General features: G+C 42.7%; 1 protein-coding gene and 1 non-coding gene across 3 annotated transcripts; one reads left to right on the top strand and one right to left on the bottom strand.

Annotated features, from left to right (window-relative positions):
* Positions 1–5,742: 5,742 nt before the first annotated feature.
* Positions 5,743–5,812, top strand: LOC116085481. The gene has a single exon (XR_004116586.1). It is a non-coding gene; the product is annotated as a small nucleolar RNA SNORD55/SNORD39 (small nucleolar RNA).
* A 451-nt stretch (positions 5,813–6,263) lies between these two features.
* Positions 6,264–9,075, bottom strand: LOC116084526 (granzyme G-like). 2 transcript variants are annotated; one of them, XM_031361579.1, is made up of 5 exons: positions 9,021–9,075; positions 7,858–8,010; positions 7,270–7,421; positions 6,803–7,066; positions 6,264–6,407 (listed from the first exon to the last, which is right to left on the bottom strand). In XM_031361579.1, exons 1-5 carry the CDS (start codon positions 9,073–9,075, stop codon positions 6,264–6,266), a joined length of 768 nt encoding a protein of 255 aa, XP_031217439.1. The 2 variants fall into 2 exon arrangements, with proteins under 2 accessions (XP_031217439.1, XP_031217440.1); XM_031361580.1 differs by having other exon boundaries at positions 7,270–7,408; positions 7,857–8,010.
* Positions 9,076–16,286: the final 7,211 nt, after the last annotated feature.

A 16,286-nucleotide genomic window follows, 5' to 3' on the forward strand; every position in this document is an offset into this window, starting at 1 on the left:
AGGTCAGGCTCCAGGAAATAGATGTAAAAACAGCAACTCAGCTCTTATAGTAAATGGAAACATTTTTAACAATATAATATCCTGGCTCCTACCTTCAAAATGGAGTCAGGCAGGTTCTTCAACTTGGGGAGACAGATCCCTAACTGGACATCTCTTGTCATTGAATGAAGCTTCCAGTATCAGGATTCGTTTACATCTGAGTTGTTGGCCAAAGGGTTCCCATGGGAATCCACAAACAACCCAGGCTATTGCCAAGACTGTAGGTTGCTCTCCACAAACTCAGGACAAGGCCCTATTACTGAAGGCATTTACACAACTCTTTGAACGTGGAGAAGTTGAGCTGGTGCCTACACAGAGCCTTCACTCCTGTGTTCTAGTGTCTTTGGTACAGGAAGGTATTCTGTACGCTAGCAAGTGAGAAACAAAAACATAAACCTAGGCACAAACCTTCTGACCTACAACGCTGTCCTGCCTGTAGAATAGGCTAGGGCAATGGTGGCACAAAGCTTGTGGGAGTGGCCAACAAATAACTGATTTGACTTAAGGCCCACTCCCAGAGTTGGAACCCATACCTGACACTGCTTGGGTGACCAAGAACCTGATACTAGATAGGCCAAGGACCTAGAGTAAAACCAAATACCACTGTTCTAAACAAACAAACACCACAAATCAAAATATACCAAGAAAGTGACTCCAAATGGCATTCTGTTATGCTCATAAATCAGTGTCTTGCTCAGCCATCATCAAAGAAGCTTGCTCCTGCTGCAGATGGGAACAAACACGGAGATCCACAGCCAGACAATATGTATAGAGTGAGAGGCCTTGGACTATCCCAAACTTGAAGTTTCTGTCAAATCCCTCCCCTTAGGCTCAGGGAATCCTGCAGAAAAGAAGGAAAAAGAGTGCAAGAGTCACAGGGGATAGAGGACACCAAGAAAACAAGACCTCCCAATTAACATGATCTTACAGAGACTGAGGCAGCATGCACAGGGCGTGCACGGGTCTGCACCAGATCATTTTTTTGTTTTTGTTTTTTTTTGGTTTTGTTTTTATAAATACATTATGGCTTCTAGTTTAGTGTTTTTATGGGATTCCTGAGTGTTCAGGTGAGTGCATCTCTGATTATTGTACCTTGTCTTGGTCTCTTTTCCTTCTGTTCATGTTTCTTTGTTCCTTAAATGTCTAGGCAGAAGCTAGCTTGTCTCCACACAGAAGCACAAAGTACCCAGTGGCTCCTCACAGCATCCTGCCATATTCTTACCATTGCCAATATCTCGAAGGCTGAATTTTCACTCTGAGGACTTGGTGGAAGAAGGGAGAAAGAGCAGTTTTGCTGTTATTCTTATTAATTTAAATAACTTTATATTTCAACTATATAATTTTAATGTATCATGGCTAATTTCTTTAATTTTTTATGTTAATTTGTTCATACAATATTTGTTGATCAAATTCTTTCCCCTCACTCAACCCTTCCTGGATATTTTTCATCTCCATCTCCATCTGCTTCATGTTCTCATTTTCTCAAAACAAACAAAAACTAACAAATAAAAACAAACCCAATACTCAAAACAAAAAACAGGAACTACCTTCCTCAAATAACCTTCAGAAAGTGAAAATCAAAACACATGAACTAAAAAATAATTAAGTCAAATATCTGTTCCAACACCAGGAGTAACTGGGAGCAGCAGGACCAGGCTCACAGGAACTCCGCCAGCCCAGTGGCTCAGGTTCCTTAGGTCTCTCTGGCCTGGTGCCCTGAGCAGACCTTGGGCACAAGCTCCGCAGCCAGTCCCACAACACCCAGAGGAAGCTCCACTCCCAGGTGATCTAACAAGCCCACAATCACAGGATCCCAGAATCACAGGATCACAGAAACAGCTTGACTCTGAGGAGTTCTGACACAACAAGGATCACAGGAAGGACAGGCTACAGTCAGATTTAGCAAGGGCAGGTAGCACTAGAGATAACCAGATGGCAGGAGGCAAGTGTAAGAATATAAGCAACACAAACCAAGGTTACTTGGCATCATCAGAACCCAATACTCCCACCATAGCAAGTCCTGGACACACTATCACACTGAAAAAGCAAGATTCAGATATAAAATCACTTCTCATGATGATGAAACAGGACTTTAAGAAAGACATAAATAACTCCCTCAAAGAAATATAGGGAAACACAAGTGAACAGATAGAAGCCCTTCAAGAGGAAACACAAAAATCCCTTAAAGAACTACAGGAAAACACAATCAAACAGGTGAAGGAAATTAACAAAACCATCCAGAATCTAAAAATGGAAATAGAAACAATAAAGAAATCAGAAAGAGAGACAACCCTGGAGATAGAAAACCTAGGAAATCAGGAGCAAGCATCACCAACAGTACAAGAGATAGAAGAGAGAATCTCAGGGGCAGAAGACACCATAGAAAACATTGACACAACAGTCAAAGAAAATGCAAAAAGCAAAAAGCTTCTAACCCAGAGCATCCAGAAAATCCAGTACACAATGAGAAGACCAAACCTAAGGATAATAGTTATAGAAGAGAGTGAAGACTCCCAATGTAATTGGCCAGTAAATATCTTCAACAAAATTATAGAAGAAAACTTCCCTAACCTAAAGAAAGAGATGCCCATGAACATACAAGAAGCCTATAGAAATCCAAATAGACTGGACCAGAAAAGAAATTCCTCCCATCATATAATAATAAAAACACCAAATGTATTAAATAAAGAAAGAATTTTAAAAGCAGTAAGGGAAAAAGGTCAAGTAACATATAAAGGCAGACCTATCAGAATTACACCAGACTTCTCACCAGAGATTATGAAAGCTAGAAGATCCTGGCAGATGTCATACAGACCCTACAAGAACACAAATGTCAGCACAGGCTACTATACCCAGCAAAACTCTCAATTACCATAGATGGAGAAAACAAGATATTCCATGACAAAACAAAATCTACACAATATCTTTCCACAAATCCAGCCCTACAAAGGATAATAGATGGAAAACATCAACATAAGGGGTAAAACTACACTCTAGAAGAAGCAAGAAAGTAATCTTTCAACAAATCCACACAAACCTAATTCTACCTCTTACAACAGGAAGTAACAATTACTTTTTCTTAATATCTTAATATGAAAATTAATATTACCAACATATCCTAATTGATTGCAATCCAAAAATATGATGAATTAGAAATTTTTTGATTGTCATCCAATGGTCTTTCTAATTTGGTAATTGGATAAATAGGTCCAATATTGTACAATCCATATACACTTTCAGCTTGTTCATGACAGTGTCTTGCTGTGTATAACATAAGGGTCTTGAAACCTTGCTTCTCCTATCTCAGCCTCTCTATTAGTAGTATTGTTTGTTTCATGTTTTTACACTATACTATGGTTTTCAGAACAGCTTACATATTTCAAAAGTGTATATATACCCAAAAGAAATGTAGACAATTAAATTGGGAAGGGGCTTGTAAGAGAACAACAAAGAGTGAGGCTGAATGCTTTGCTTGACGTTTGTAACTCTTGTATCAAGTTTGAAGAAGAGAACTTTATAAGTTACTCTTTCCCTGAGATGAATGCTTTTCCAAATTATCACAGCCAATGAACCAAATTCTTACCCTCACCTAATGTCTGTGCCACCCTCCAAGTAGAACCATTGTACATTGAAACAGTTGGTGAATGACTTTATGGATAGACCATCTTAATACACACACCATTTCTTAAATGAATGTAACCTGTTCTCTGTGGGCTGAGAATAAATTCACTCACTCAAGTCAAATAGCTCTGACCACAGCAGGAAGCCTGTATCCAAAAATTGTGCCTACAATTCATTCCTTGGCACAGTAGAACCGTCCCAGCTTAGCTACAATGGAGGTAAAATCCTTTGGTGATGTGAAGGTCATTGAAGTACAGCCTTATTACAGTGAAATCCAATGTCTAAAAATTATTCTTATCTTGGGCTTGTACCACAGTAAGAGCCAAGCTCTAATAAATACAAAACAAACAAACAAACAAAAATACTTTATATATTTATGTTAATTTAAGAAAATACTTGTAGTGATGTATTATTTTGAAATATACAGTTAATATGTTTGGAGTTATTTAAAATTTATATTGAAAAAATCATATGTATTTTCATGATTGCTGTAGACAAGCATCTACATAAGACTGTTAAATTAATTGTTGTTTTATATCAAAGAACTCATTTTTATTGTTAAAATATTTTATAACTTTTAAAAAATATGATAAAAATAGATATTGTAGGTATTGAAGGGAGGGTCTTTGGGAGGAGTTGGGGTACAAAAGGGAAACAAGAATGTGATGCAATTCTATTTACTTAAAATATGGGTTTTTTTGTTTTTTTTTTCATTAAAATATGTTTTTAAATGTTAACAAATTCAGATAAATTGAAATCAGGTAACTTTTCTCAACATAATGCAATAAAAGTTAAAAAATAAAATTAAAAAAATTAAGTCCAGCAAGTGCCACCATGTTGAGTTATATGTGACAGAACAGAGTAGACACAACACAGAAACAAAGAAAACCAACATCCAAGAGTGCAGGAACTTTAAAAGTATAATTCCCCAGTGCTGCTGTGTGAGGAACTTGAACAGAGTCACATGGGCCACGATGAGCTGCTTGTACTTCAGCTGGATTGGTAGACAGAGTCTATGGTTTGAACGTCAAGCAAGTTAAAGCCTCTCTGTTTGCTTTTCTCCTGCCCACCTATATTGATGAGGGCTCCACATGAGGTACATTGAAAACCACAGGGCTCAAGGGGTTCCAACTTCATCCCCATTCCATAAACTGCATTCAGAAGCAAAGAAGACCAATGCATGTGGCACCGTTAGAATATAGAGAATTTAATCATATTTAAAAAAAAAAATGATTCTTTGTATTATTTACAAATACAGATCCATTTGTGCCACATTGAGCTGAATAGAGAAACAAGAGGATAAAGGTGAAGAAGGAGTCTACGCTGTACCTGATACAAAACCAGAGACCTATAAGTGTTGATTGATGATGTTAAGAGATACTTCTGGCCTAGCATCCCTTGGGCCCATAGGGCTCATAACCTGCCGTATCCCCATGTGGCCTGCAGGGGGAGGCTGAGGTTCGAGGCTGAGCCAGGGTTGTTGAAAGATGACAGACCATGGCTAAGCCTCTCTGTCCATGGAACTCTTGGGTCGGAACAGGACTCATTAGCCTGGCCTTGGTGGCAGGGGTAAGCCCAGGTGGCTGGCAGCCCAAGTCTGGTTGCAATATGAGGTAAAGGAGACTCCACACTTTTGGAATTTATAGGTAGAGGAGTGAAAGGCTAGTGTAAATCAGGCCTGGGGTACGTAGGGATGGAGTAGAAAATTCTGTTAGCTGGAAGAGGTCAGATGGAAAACATTGGGAAGCCTCAAAGGGGGAAAGAAGCTGACTGAGCTCTGGGCTGGACTAGGTAATGAGACCCAGATGAGTCTGGGTCCATCAGAGGGATGTCTCCATATTTGAGACTGCAGACAGTTCGGTAGACAGCCCTGCTAGAGAGGGGGAACTGGAAACAGGAAAGTGAATGGGTTGCACAGCCCATGGCCTTCTGAATTCCCAGAGTCAAATCTCCCTTCACCCCAATGCCATGTTCAACTCTGCCATTGTTGGGGCTTGATGAAGGTGGCTCAGAGATGTAGGGATTTCGTAAGCCCAGAAGATTCATGTTTAGAGGACAATGTATGAACCAGTGACTGCGCGCAGGGCACCTCAGTGGTGCTGTAGACTCCTGAAGATGCTGTGAGAAAGCCAACCTTGGAGACCTGAGAACTAAACATGGATATGGCTGGATGTCATGGCACACACCTTTAATCCTAGCACTGGGGAAGCAGATTAGAGCAGATCTCTGAGTTGAAGGCCAGGCAGATTTCCATAGCAAACCCCATGCAGCCAGAAGTATACAGTGAAATCCTATCTCAAAAATGAAATATAGAAACAACACCCTACCTCCCACCATGTATGGGTGATAAACATGTGGGAATTATGTGGACTGAATTTCCAGTAAGAGGAGGGGTTGGGGAAGGAGGAAGAAGCAAAGCCCAGAAGTGACAGGGGAGGTCTGCCTGGACCAGCAAGGTGCATAATCCATGAAGTCGCTGACACACTTCAGTTCTATGCACTCTGAAGGTTATTTATTATGAATGTTCAGCCTTTGCTGCCCATTTCACGTGGTTCTTGCCTGAAGTCAGACAGGCTGGCCGGGCACAGGTGGTTTAACACCTGTTAGAGGAGCTTCATGTTTCTGCTTATCCATGGCAGGAAGTGTACAACCTTGGTAAAGACTCCTGAAGAGATTGTTCTTTTTGGCCCATAGGATACAATTCCATAAGCTTTGTTGTTACACACAAGGGGTCCCCCAGAGTCACCCTGTGGGCAGAGAAAGGAGGAAGTGAGCCTGGCTTCCTCTGGCTCTGTTCTCCCCACCTCCTCCTGGCAAGGCTAACTTTAGATCAGGGCCAGGACAGGTTTTCCAGATTCCCTCAGTAGCAGAGCTCCAGGGAGGCCCAACTTTTCCTTCTATCCCAGTCCTAGACTTTCACTGAAGTCCTCAGTGATACTCTGAGATAATGTATGCTGCATTGGGATGACAAAGGTTTTCTCACTATAAACTCTTGCTATATCCACACAAGGGACAAAAAATTTGATTTTTGCACGCTCCCTTCTCTGAGCTAAGGTTTGAGGGGTTTGCCATTCTCACACCTTGGCCTCTCCCAGGTCCCTTTCTCTCTCTGCAGTTTGGTTCTTAAATGCTTGATCCCCACCTTGTAAGCATCCTGTATTTTCTTTGGGTCTCCAGCACAAATCTGTGTGGTCTTGGAATAGTCCTCCTTGAAGAGTTTTTTGCACTTCTGGTCCTCCTGGATCATCAGTTTAGCCTCTCGTAGGAGGGCAGATACTTCATTGGCATTAATGGACGTTTTCCCCCAGCCAGCCACACTGCACACATCCCCTGGCTTCACCTGGTCATTGGTCCCAGGCAAGTTGAGGGGCCTCACTGCTTTAGTTCTCTTGGCCTTACTCTTCAGCTGATAGAAAAGAGACATGAGAGACCAGCTCAGCTAGGAGCCTGCTAGCCTGAGACTCTTGGAAAGTCAGGATGGAAGAGAGGGAAGAAGCAGGATCAGAGCAGGAGGGAGAGGCTAGCCTTGCACCAAGCAGAACACAGGGACAAGGTGGGAGGAGTGAGGGATGGGGAGAGGAGTGTAGGTGAGAGGGTGGCAGGTCTCACCTTAAATAACATGATGTCATTTGTGAGGTCCGCCTTATTAAAATCCGGGTGGGGAATGACTTTTTCCACAGGGATGATCTGCTGAGTCTTCTCCTGTGCAAGGCGATTGTGGGCCCCCAGTGTGACCTTTGTCATTGAGCTGTAGAGAGAGCAGGGTGGAGAGTAGAGCTATGGAGTCAGAGAGGATGTAGTCCAGGAACTGTGAAAGGCAGGGTAGGCAGGGTGGGGCTCTAGCTGAAGGGAGTTGGGGACCCAGGAGAGCCTCATGGTCAGACCTATTGCTCTCTGATTCTCAAGGACATGGGACTCCTGGGTGCTCCCTCTTGCTTCTAGGCAGTATGCCAGATTTTGCATTAAGTCTTAATGTGAACTTTCAACCTCAGCCAGTGCTTTAGTTCGGTCAGTGCAGTTGATCAACTCAAGTGTGCTGCTGGCTCTGACCTCTTGCCCTTCCTAAAATTTACCTCTTATCAGACTTACATTGTTACAGTCCAGCCTTCTAATGAGCTCTCAGGGGAGCATTCACCCTAGAGGACAGAAGCTCTTGTGTGGGTCTCAGAAAATGTGGGCTAGCTGCTTCTCCTTACTTTGTTTTGCAGTGAGCAGCTGTCAGCACAAAGTAGTCTTGTACCAGAAAGCCTCCGCAGTAATAAGTGATATTCTTGTCAACTTTCGGAGTCTCAATAAATGCCATGTAGGGGCGAGAGTGGGGCTTGACTTCATGGCCCCCGATGATCTCCTCTGAAAGTAAAAACATTAGGCTAGAATTTGGGGTGGCTAGGGGAGGAAATAGAGTGAGCAGGGGAGATCAAGGAAGGGAGTGATTGGGGATCAGATCTGTGTATCCCAAGCCTGTTGCAGACAGGGTTCCTCAAACATGAAATAATCTTTGCTGACTCATAAGCCTCAGAGCCATGCTTTGAGAAGTGGTGGGTAGCCCTTGTCTTCTAGACCCTGCTTTTCAAATACATGGAAGGATAAGCTCTGTCTTTCTTCATCGTGTAGAAATTACTGGAATTATGTAAACATAGGCCTTAGTTTTTGTTTGTTAGTGAGTCATCCCAACCCCTATAGTATTGACTGGTGTCCTTTTCTCACATTTTACACCAAAGACCTATAGAAGTGGATTTTCTAACATTCTGGTGGCTAACATGCCTTAGGCACTCACAAAATGCTTTCATTGAGTGTCTTGGGGTTAACTAGGGGGCTGGGAGTCAGTACTGGTGAGATTCTGAGCCAGAGAGATATTGGAGCAATTAGTGTGCTGTCTCAGATGGGAGTAGCTGTGGACCTGCAGAAGATGTGGAGGGGCCAACTAAAACTAGACTGCAAACCTGGCAGAGCATGCAGTGCAGGATCTTGACAGCCTGGGCCTCAGTCTTCTGTAGGGCTGAGGGTGGACTTAATGAATGAAGCTAATATTCTTGAGCTGGTGGCCTCACCCATTTGCAGGCTGGTCATTAAGGCTGCCTTGTCCCTTGGCTAAAGTCAAGATGCACATTTTTGATCTTTGCATTGTCTGCCACATCTCTTTCTAAGCTAGTAGCTACTAACTTTCTGAGAGCACCTCCCTTCCTCAGACCTTGTTGAGAATCTAGCTGGTGTCAGATTTCCAAGTCTGGGTTTGGGATGGGACCTGAGGTTCAGAAACTTCCTGTGTTCAGTACCAGGACAATTCCTGACTTCTGCTGGGCAGAAAGTCAGTGGAGGTGTCATGGGACGGCATCACTGCCACAGGGATGGTCACTCACCTGCTCCAACTCCAAGAGGCAGAAGTAGAGTCAGGAGAATCAAGACTGGTGGCATCTTCCCAGGAAGGCTGCTCAGGATGGAGGAGGGCAGAGTAGGCACCGCTCTTGGAAGGGAGGAAGGAGGTGTGGGCTCAGGGGCCTCACAGGCATTTTAAACCTATGCACCTCTGCTTCTGATTGACGTCACATCACTTAAGGAAGTATTCTGGTTTGGGTAAAAATGACACTGTCACCACACTGACCTCCTATAAGCTAAGCTTGGGTAAAGGTCAAGAGTGTAGAGGGTTGAAGGCTGTGGTTGAGGAGGCCTGAGACCCCAGGAAGTCCACAGTGAGCACACAGAGACAAGTGTGTCCTTTTTTAGTGGCTTACACATTTTTTGCATTCTGGTAAGATCTCTTTGGGTTTCTTTGGTTTTTTCCCTCCTTCTTTTGTTTTTCAAAAAATAATACAGACAACCAAATTATCCTAACAACACTTATAGCATACTACAATACACTCGCAAAGTTCTACAGTACTGTGATGTGAGATTGTGCCATATCTGCTGGGCTATGTTGCAGTGCATCATGGCATTAATCTCTGGGATGACATCATCCTGTGGCACAATTTGAATATTCTGACAAACTAATCTCAGCTCACTCTGGCTTTCCTGGAACTCCTAGAAAGTCACAGAGAAGTGTCAAAAGCAAGTGTTTACCCTGTCTCCAAATAGTCATGTGAACTGTCATACACAGTTAAGTTTAATAATAGAACACAAAGGACAGTTATACTTTATCTGTTTACTAGATATTGTCATTTATTTCTGGGGCAAGAGCTTGAGGACTGGGTTCAAAGGTCAGTAATTCAGATCAGCATTGTATTCCCTGCTGATGACTCCAGTGTTATTTCATACAACGCTGCCTAGCATTTCCTATAGACAAACAAGGACAATGATTAGATCTTGAATGGTTATTTAATGAGCTACATCAGTGTCACACAGAACTAGTCTACTTCAGTAGTGTCTGGACAGGCCTAAAAACCTGATCATAGACCTGAGGCATACACTTCAAAAGGAGTCAGTCTCCTGAGGTAGCCCAGTCGCTGACATCTCTTAGCTCAGATGTGTTCCAGATTGGTCTCTGCTACAGTCTGTGGAGAGATCTGTGTGCTTTCTTTATTCAGGCATAAAGGTGCCCTAAGAAATATTTCGTTATTAGCTAAACTGAGATTGAACATTATTTCCTGGCCTCCACAGTGTTTCAATAATCCTAATTTATTTCCTAGCTGTAATTAGCTTGGAATTTTTACAAAGAAGCTGTCTTATCAGACAGGTGTCTCCAAAGTTAGAGATAGCAGTTAGGCACTTATTATCAGAGCAGTCCCACACAAGGCAAAATTGTTTTACTACCAGAGAGTAGTTATAGGGCTTCTGTCACTAATTATCTATGTTACAGCCAAGGTTATTCTCAAGGACCTCCAGCTGCTTCCCTCAGAAAGACCCTGAGAATTTATCTTAGGGCTGCCAAAATAGCCCAAGAAGAAGGACACCACTGCTCCTCCACTTTGCACCTGGCTGTTTGATTTTACTGACTTTGATGTGCTACGTGACTTCTGTTATTTGCCCTGTTCTCTGTATACTATATAAGCCTGATTTCTACTTTGTACAAATTGCATTCAGATACCATACTCCCTTGTGTTGTGTCTGTTTGTCATTTCTTCACCAATGTCTTGTCTACCTTTCTAGGACCCTACTCCCCCCATGGGTTGAGGGAGGTCCAGATTGGCTGGCCCGTGGCACATCAGGAGTGAGAGAGACAGGGATGCAGCTCTTGAAAAGGCTGAGCTTCACTGGAGAGAGCTGAGAGCCTGTGCTTAGAGCACTAGATGGTGAGAGCTGTGTGAGATCACTCCAGGAGGTGAGACAGGCTGACCTTGGCCTGAGCACAGGTGTGTGTGTGTGTGTGTGTGTGTGTGTGTGTGTGTGTGTGTGTGTGTGTGTACACATGCAGAAAACACACAGAGCTTCCTGGATCCTGCTTTCCCCATCACTGCTTCATGAATCTCAGATCCTTTTGAATGTTCTCATTTCATATTTTGGGATCAAGAGGAGATTTCTTGTCTAATTGTGAACTAAAGTTCTGATCACATTTGGATCAAAATTAGTCATCTAGTGTGTGGTCAATGGGGGGCCCGAGTCTGCCTTAGGGCTCTGGCTGCTGAGGAGGTGGGATGAGGGAAGTTTCGACTGTGCAGAGCCCATGCTGGTGCTGGGAGAGCTTTGGGCCATGAGAAACTGAGGGATCCCGCTTCAGGAATGGGGAAGCGCAGTTGGGGTACCCCGAGACTGCCAGAGTTGGTTCAGGGTTCCCAGACCTGCACAGAGGCTAGGGACCTCAGGTTCTCAGACTCTTGGGCACTTCAGATGCCACTGGATGCTGTGGAAGAGCAGGAAGCAGAGTGTGCCCTCCCCAAAACCCTACCACAGGCTGGATCTAGCCTTGGGCCAAAGGGAAAGGGGAGATGAGGGCTCCAGTTGGGTACTGCAGAAAGGAGCATCCTTGGCTTGTTAAACAGGAGGCTTTGTAGGATACTAGACACGGCTCTTTAGACAAAACCCTGTTCCTTTGCAACCCCAAGGTGGAATTCGATGAAAAGAGACAGTCCATGGTTTTAAGGCATTTATTGTCAGGGTGGAGAGTGGCAATGAATAAACCATACCCCGCTTTCTCAGAGCGGGCCTGAGGTTAAATACCTTTTGCAGGGAGGAGTGTCTGGGAAGGAGAGCTTAATTTGCTAAGCCCATTAGGGCTTTAGGTACCTCATTAAAGTAGAGATCTATCTTGAGGCTATGTGATCTGTAGTCACGTCCTCTATCTGTGGAGGGGCTTGGGGCATTGCCCTTATGGGACTGATGGCCACAGACCTATGGAGTGGAGAGCTGTGGCCTCCTATCAGGAGCATGGTGTCTAGGAGCATGGCAAAACACCTTACCATCCCTTGCAGGGTTATCCCCTGTGGGATCACCAGGGTTTTAAACCTAGCTCAACCAGAAACCAGGCTGCTTTTTACAGTCCCACAATCTAGTCCACTCTTACATAACCTTTTAGCATTTCTAGGCCACCTTGAAGAGATAACTCTTTTGTGCTACACATTACTTACATAAACTGTAATGAGCATTAATATTTGCCCCTGATAGGACTGTGTATAAATGACATAGTATCTGCACATATAGATAAGCAACCAAAGCCTTACAGAACAGAACAATCTTAATCATATGGGTGACCACATAGAATGTTAAATCCATGAAGGAGAGTCGTCTATGTTTCTGATATCTAATAAGTAAATTGTACACATGAAAGTAATAACATTCCCTCCCCCGGTGTTGTTTTATCATAAAAGCACGAGTCTGTGTGGAACTTCAATGTGGCTTTTGAGAAATGAAGGTTTCAGCCCCTGGCCTGGTGGACACAGCTCTGACCTCAGTGAATTCCTAAGGTACTATTGAGATATTTTGGTTCTAATCTTACTGTTAGCGTGCTTAACAGTTTAAATTGTAAGAAAAACTAAAACCTTACGTCATCCCCCATTATCCATCTTACCTCTTCCATGTCTCTCCACACCCTTAAGATTCATGGCCCATTATTCTTTCATTATCATTCTTTCTCACTCATTTAGGAGGGAATAAAATGTAAAGCCTACCTACAGAGTCAGTGTCCTATCACTTGAAAGCATACTTCTTTCAGGTCTGACAACTTTGGGTTTGAGAACCACTAAGGGTGGTCATTCACCTTTGGGGAATACTAGTTCTCCATCTCTCAGCAGATATAACTGCATGTTACTCTTCATCTAGTGATGGGGCCCCTTGCTACTTCCCCATCCACTTTGATGGTCAACTGGTGTTATCATTGTTCAGGTCTTGGTTGAGCAGGCAGATTATTGAGATTTTTTTGGGTGTGGTTTGCTTGTCAAGTCTAGAAGACATACAGCTAAAACATGTTTAACTGTTGATTGTGTGTCTGTGTTTGGGTAGGTGCACATGAGTGCAGGTGCCCTTGGAGGCCAGAGGAGCTGAAGTTTGGAGTGGTGATGAGCTATTCAACAGGGCAGCTCAGAACTGAACTTGGGTGCTTGGCAAGAGCAGCGTCAACTGTTAAGGCTTCCGAGACATCTCTGCAGGGAGGAGTGCTCAGTTCTTGAAACTAGTTGCTCACAAATGTAGGTGTTCTGCAAAAGCAGTGGCATGAATACAGTGTGATTGTAAAGTATGAGCATTTGTCTATAAAAAGGACCCATAAAAGCCCTGGAAAGATCATGAAGGGACATGATCAAAAATATTCTTAGTTTAAGCAAAAATATTCCAGTTTTGGGCTTTCCTTTCTATGTATCTGAAAATTGTCAGGTACCATATCTATGCTGGGGAGAAATGAATTTGATTGTATCAAAATAGTGACAATATTTCTGGAGGTCTTGGAATCTATTTTCAAATGCTCGTGTCAAATGTCAAATCAAAGCAACATCACTGTTCACAAAACTGTATTCAGCTGAGTTGAAATGCAGCTATTTGCCTTAATTTGAGATCTCCATAATCACCTACATCTAGAACAGTCACAGTTTGAAACATGGTATTGACAGATTTCTTCTTAAAGAAAAATCCACTAAAAGGTTCAATTGGTAAGTTTGATTGCATTGTCCCGTTCAGGCAGACATTTTGTTTCAAATTTTATTTATGTCACCCTAAGTTGATAATGTGGCTCTATAGTCCTTGGCTTGGACATCTTTCACCTGACATGAAAATGTTGTCACCAGAGCCAGCACAAACACTTTTTAGGAATTCCTGAGAGAGGAGATGAATCCCTTGACCCTTATGAAATTCAGTCCTAGTAATGAGTTAGTTATATAATGCTACCAATATTTAATGCTCTTGCACTAACTTCCCTTTTAAACTTAGTTTTTATTCTTTGACATCATGACACATATATTCAATGCATTTTTAAAAAAGATTTATTTATTGTATGTGTATGAATACACTGTAGCTATCTTCAGACACACAAACTGAGGGCGTCAGATCATATAGTGGTTGTGAGCCACCATGTGGTTGCTGGAAATTGAATTCAGGACCTCTGGAAGAGCAGTCAGAGCTCTTAGCCTCTGAGCCATTTCTTTAGTCCATATTCAATGTATTTTGTCCCTTCTCCTCTCCCATCAATTTCCAATGAGACCTTCTCTGTGCACAAATTTTCTTGATGTCCTCCGCAGAGAGCCAGCATTTAACATACATGGTCCACTGTTCATTCTATGAGGACCTTGTATCTTTTAAAATGTTTTTCCAGACACAATTTTCCTGTGTAGCCCAAGATGTACTGGAACATGCTCTATAGACCAGGAAGGGCTTGAACTCAGATTCCCCTGCCTCTGTTCCACAGTGCTGGGATTAAAGGCATGAGCCAACACCAACAGCTTCTTCTTTCTTTTTTGAAATCCCTTTTCTTCTATGATAGAATAGAAACCATGCTGTGATTAAAATTAGTATATAAGGAACTGTCTTTGGTTTTTTTTTGTCTTTTTTTATTAGATGTTTTCTTTATTTACAATATCTCCTTTCCCAGTTTCCCCTCCAAAATAAAATAACAAAAACTAAAACAAATCCCTGTTCCCTCCCCCCTTCGCATGCTCAGCCCCCCCTCCTGCTTACTAGTCCTGGTATTCCCCTACATTGGGACATAGAACCTTCACAGGGCCAATGGCCTCTCCTTCCATTGATGACCAACTTGGCCATTCTCTGCTATACATATGCTGCTGGAGCCATTAGTCCCACCATGTGTGCTCTTTGGTTGGTGGTTTAGTCCTTGGGAGCTCTGAGGGTATTAGTTAGTTCATAGTGTTGTTTGTCCTAAGGGGCTGCAAACCCTTCAGCTTGTTGGGTCTTTTCTCTAGCTCTTTCATTGGGGACCCTGTACTCAGTCCAATGAATGGTTGTGAGCCTCTACTTCTGTATTAGTGGGGTACTGTCAGAGTCTCTCAGGAGACAGCTATGTCAGGCTCCTGACATCCAGAACTACTGGCATCCACAATAGTGTCTAGATTTGGTGACTGAATATGGGAAAGATTCCCAGGTGGAACAGTCTCTGAATTGTCCTTCCTCTAGTCTCTGCTCCATACATAGTCTCTACAACTCCTTCCATGGGTATTTTGTTCCTCCTTTTAAGAAGGAATGAAGTATCCACACTTTGGTCTTCCTTCTTCTTGAGTTTCTTGTGGTTTGTGGTTTGTACTTTGTGTATTCTGAACTTCTGGGCTAATATCCACTTATCAGAGAATGTATACCATGTGAGTTCTTTTGTGATTAGGTTACCTCACTCTGGATGACATTCTCCAGATCCATTCATTTCCCTAAGAATTTCATAAATTCATTGTTTTTAATAGCTGAGTAGTACTCCATTGTGTAGATGTGCCACATTTTCTGTATCCATTCCTCTGGTGAGGGACATCTGGGTTGTTTCCAGTTTCTGGCTATTATAAATAAGGCTCCTATGAACATAGTGGAGCATGTATCCTTATTACATGTAGGAGCATCTTCTGGGTATATGCCCAGGAGTGGTATATCTGGGTCCTCTGGTATTATGTCCAATTTCCAGAGGAACAGACAAACTGATTTCCAGAGTGGTTGTACCAGCTTGCAGTCCCAACAGCAATGAAGGAGTGTTCCTCTTTCTCCACAACCTCGCCAGCATCTGCTGTCACCTGAGTTTTTATCCTAGCCATTCTGACTGGTGTGAGGTGGAATCTCAGAGTTGTTTTGATTTTCATTTCCCTGATGACTAAGGATGTTGAACATTTCTTTAGGTGCTTCTTAGCCATTTGATATTCGTCAGTTGAGAATTCTTTGTTTATCTCTGTACCCCATTTTGATAGGTTTATTTGGTTCTCTGAAGTCTAACTTCTTGAGTTCTTTGTATACATTGGATATTAACCCTCTATCAGATATAGGATTGGTAAAGATCTTTTCCCAATTTGTTGGTTGCCATTTTGTCCTATTGACAGTGTCTTTTGCCGTACAGAAGCTTGGCAATTTTATGAGGTCCCATTTGTCAATTCTTGATCTTAGAGCATAAGCTATTGGTGTTCTGTTCAGGAAATTTTCCCATGTGCCTATGTGCTCAAGGCTTTTGTCCACTTTCTTTTCTATTAGTATGAGTGCATCTGGTTTTATGTGGGGTCACTGATCCACTTGAACTTGAGCTTTGTACAAGGAGATAGGAATGGATCGATTTGCATTCTTCTACATGC

Source organism: Mastomys coucha, unplaced genomic scaffold, assembly GCF_008632895.1.
Source record: "Mastomys coucha isolate ucsf_1 unplaced genomic scaffold, UCSF_Mcou_1 pScaffold9, whole genome shotgun sequence".
Lineage (NCBI taxonomy): Eukaryota > Metazoa > Chordata > Mammalia > Rodentia > Muridae > Mastomys > Mastomys coucha.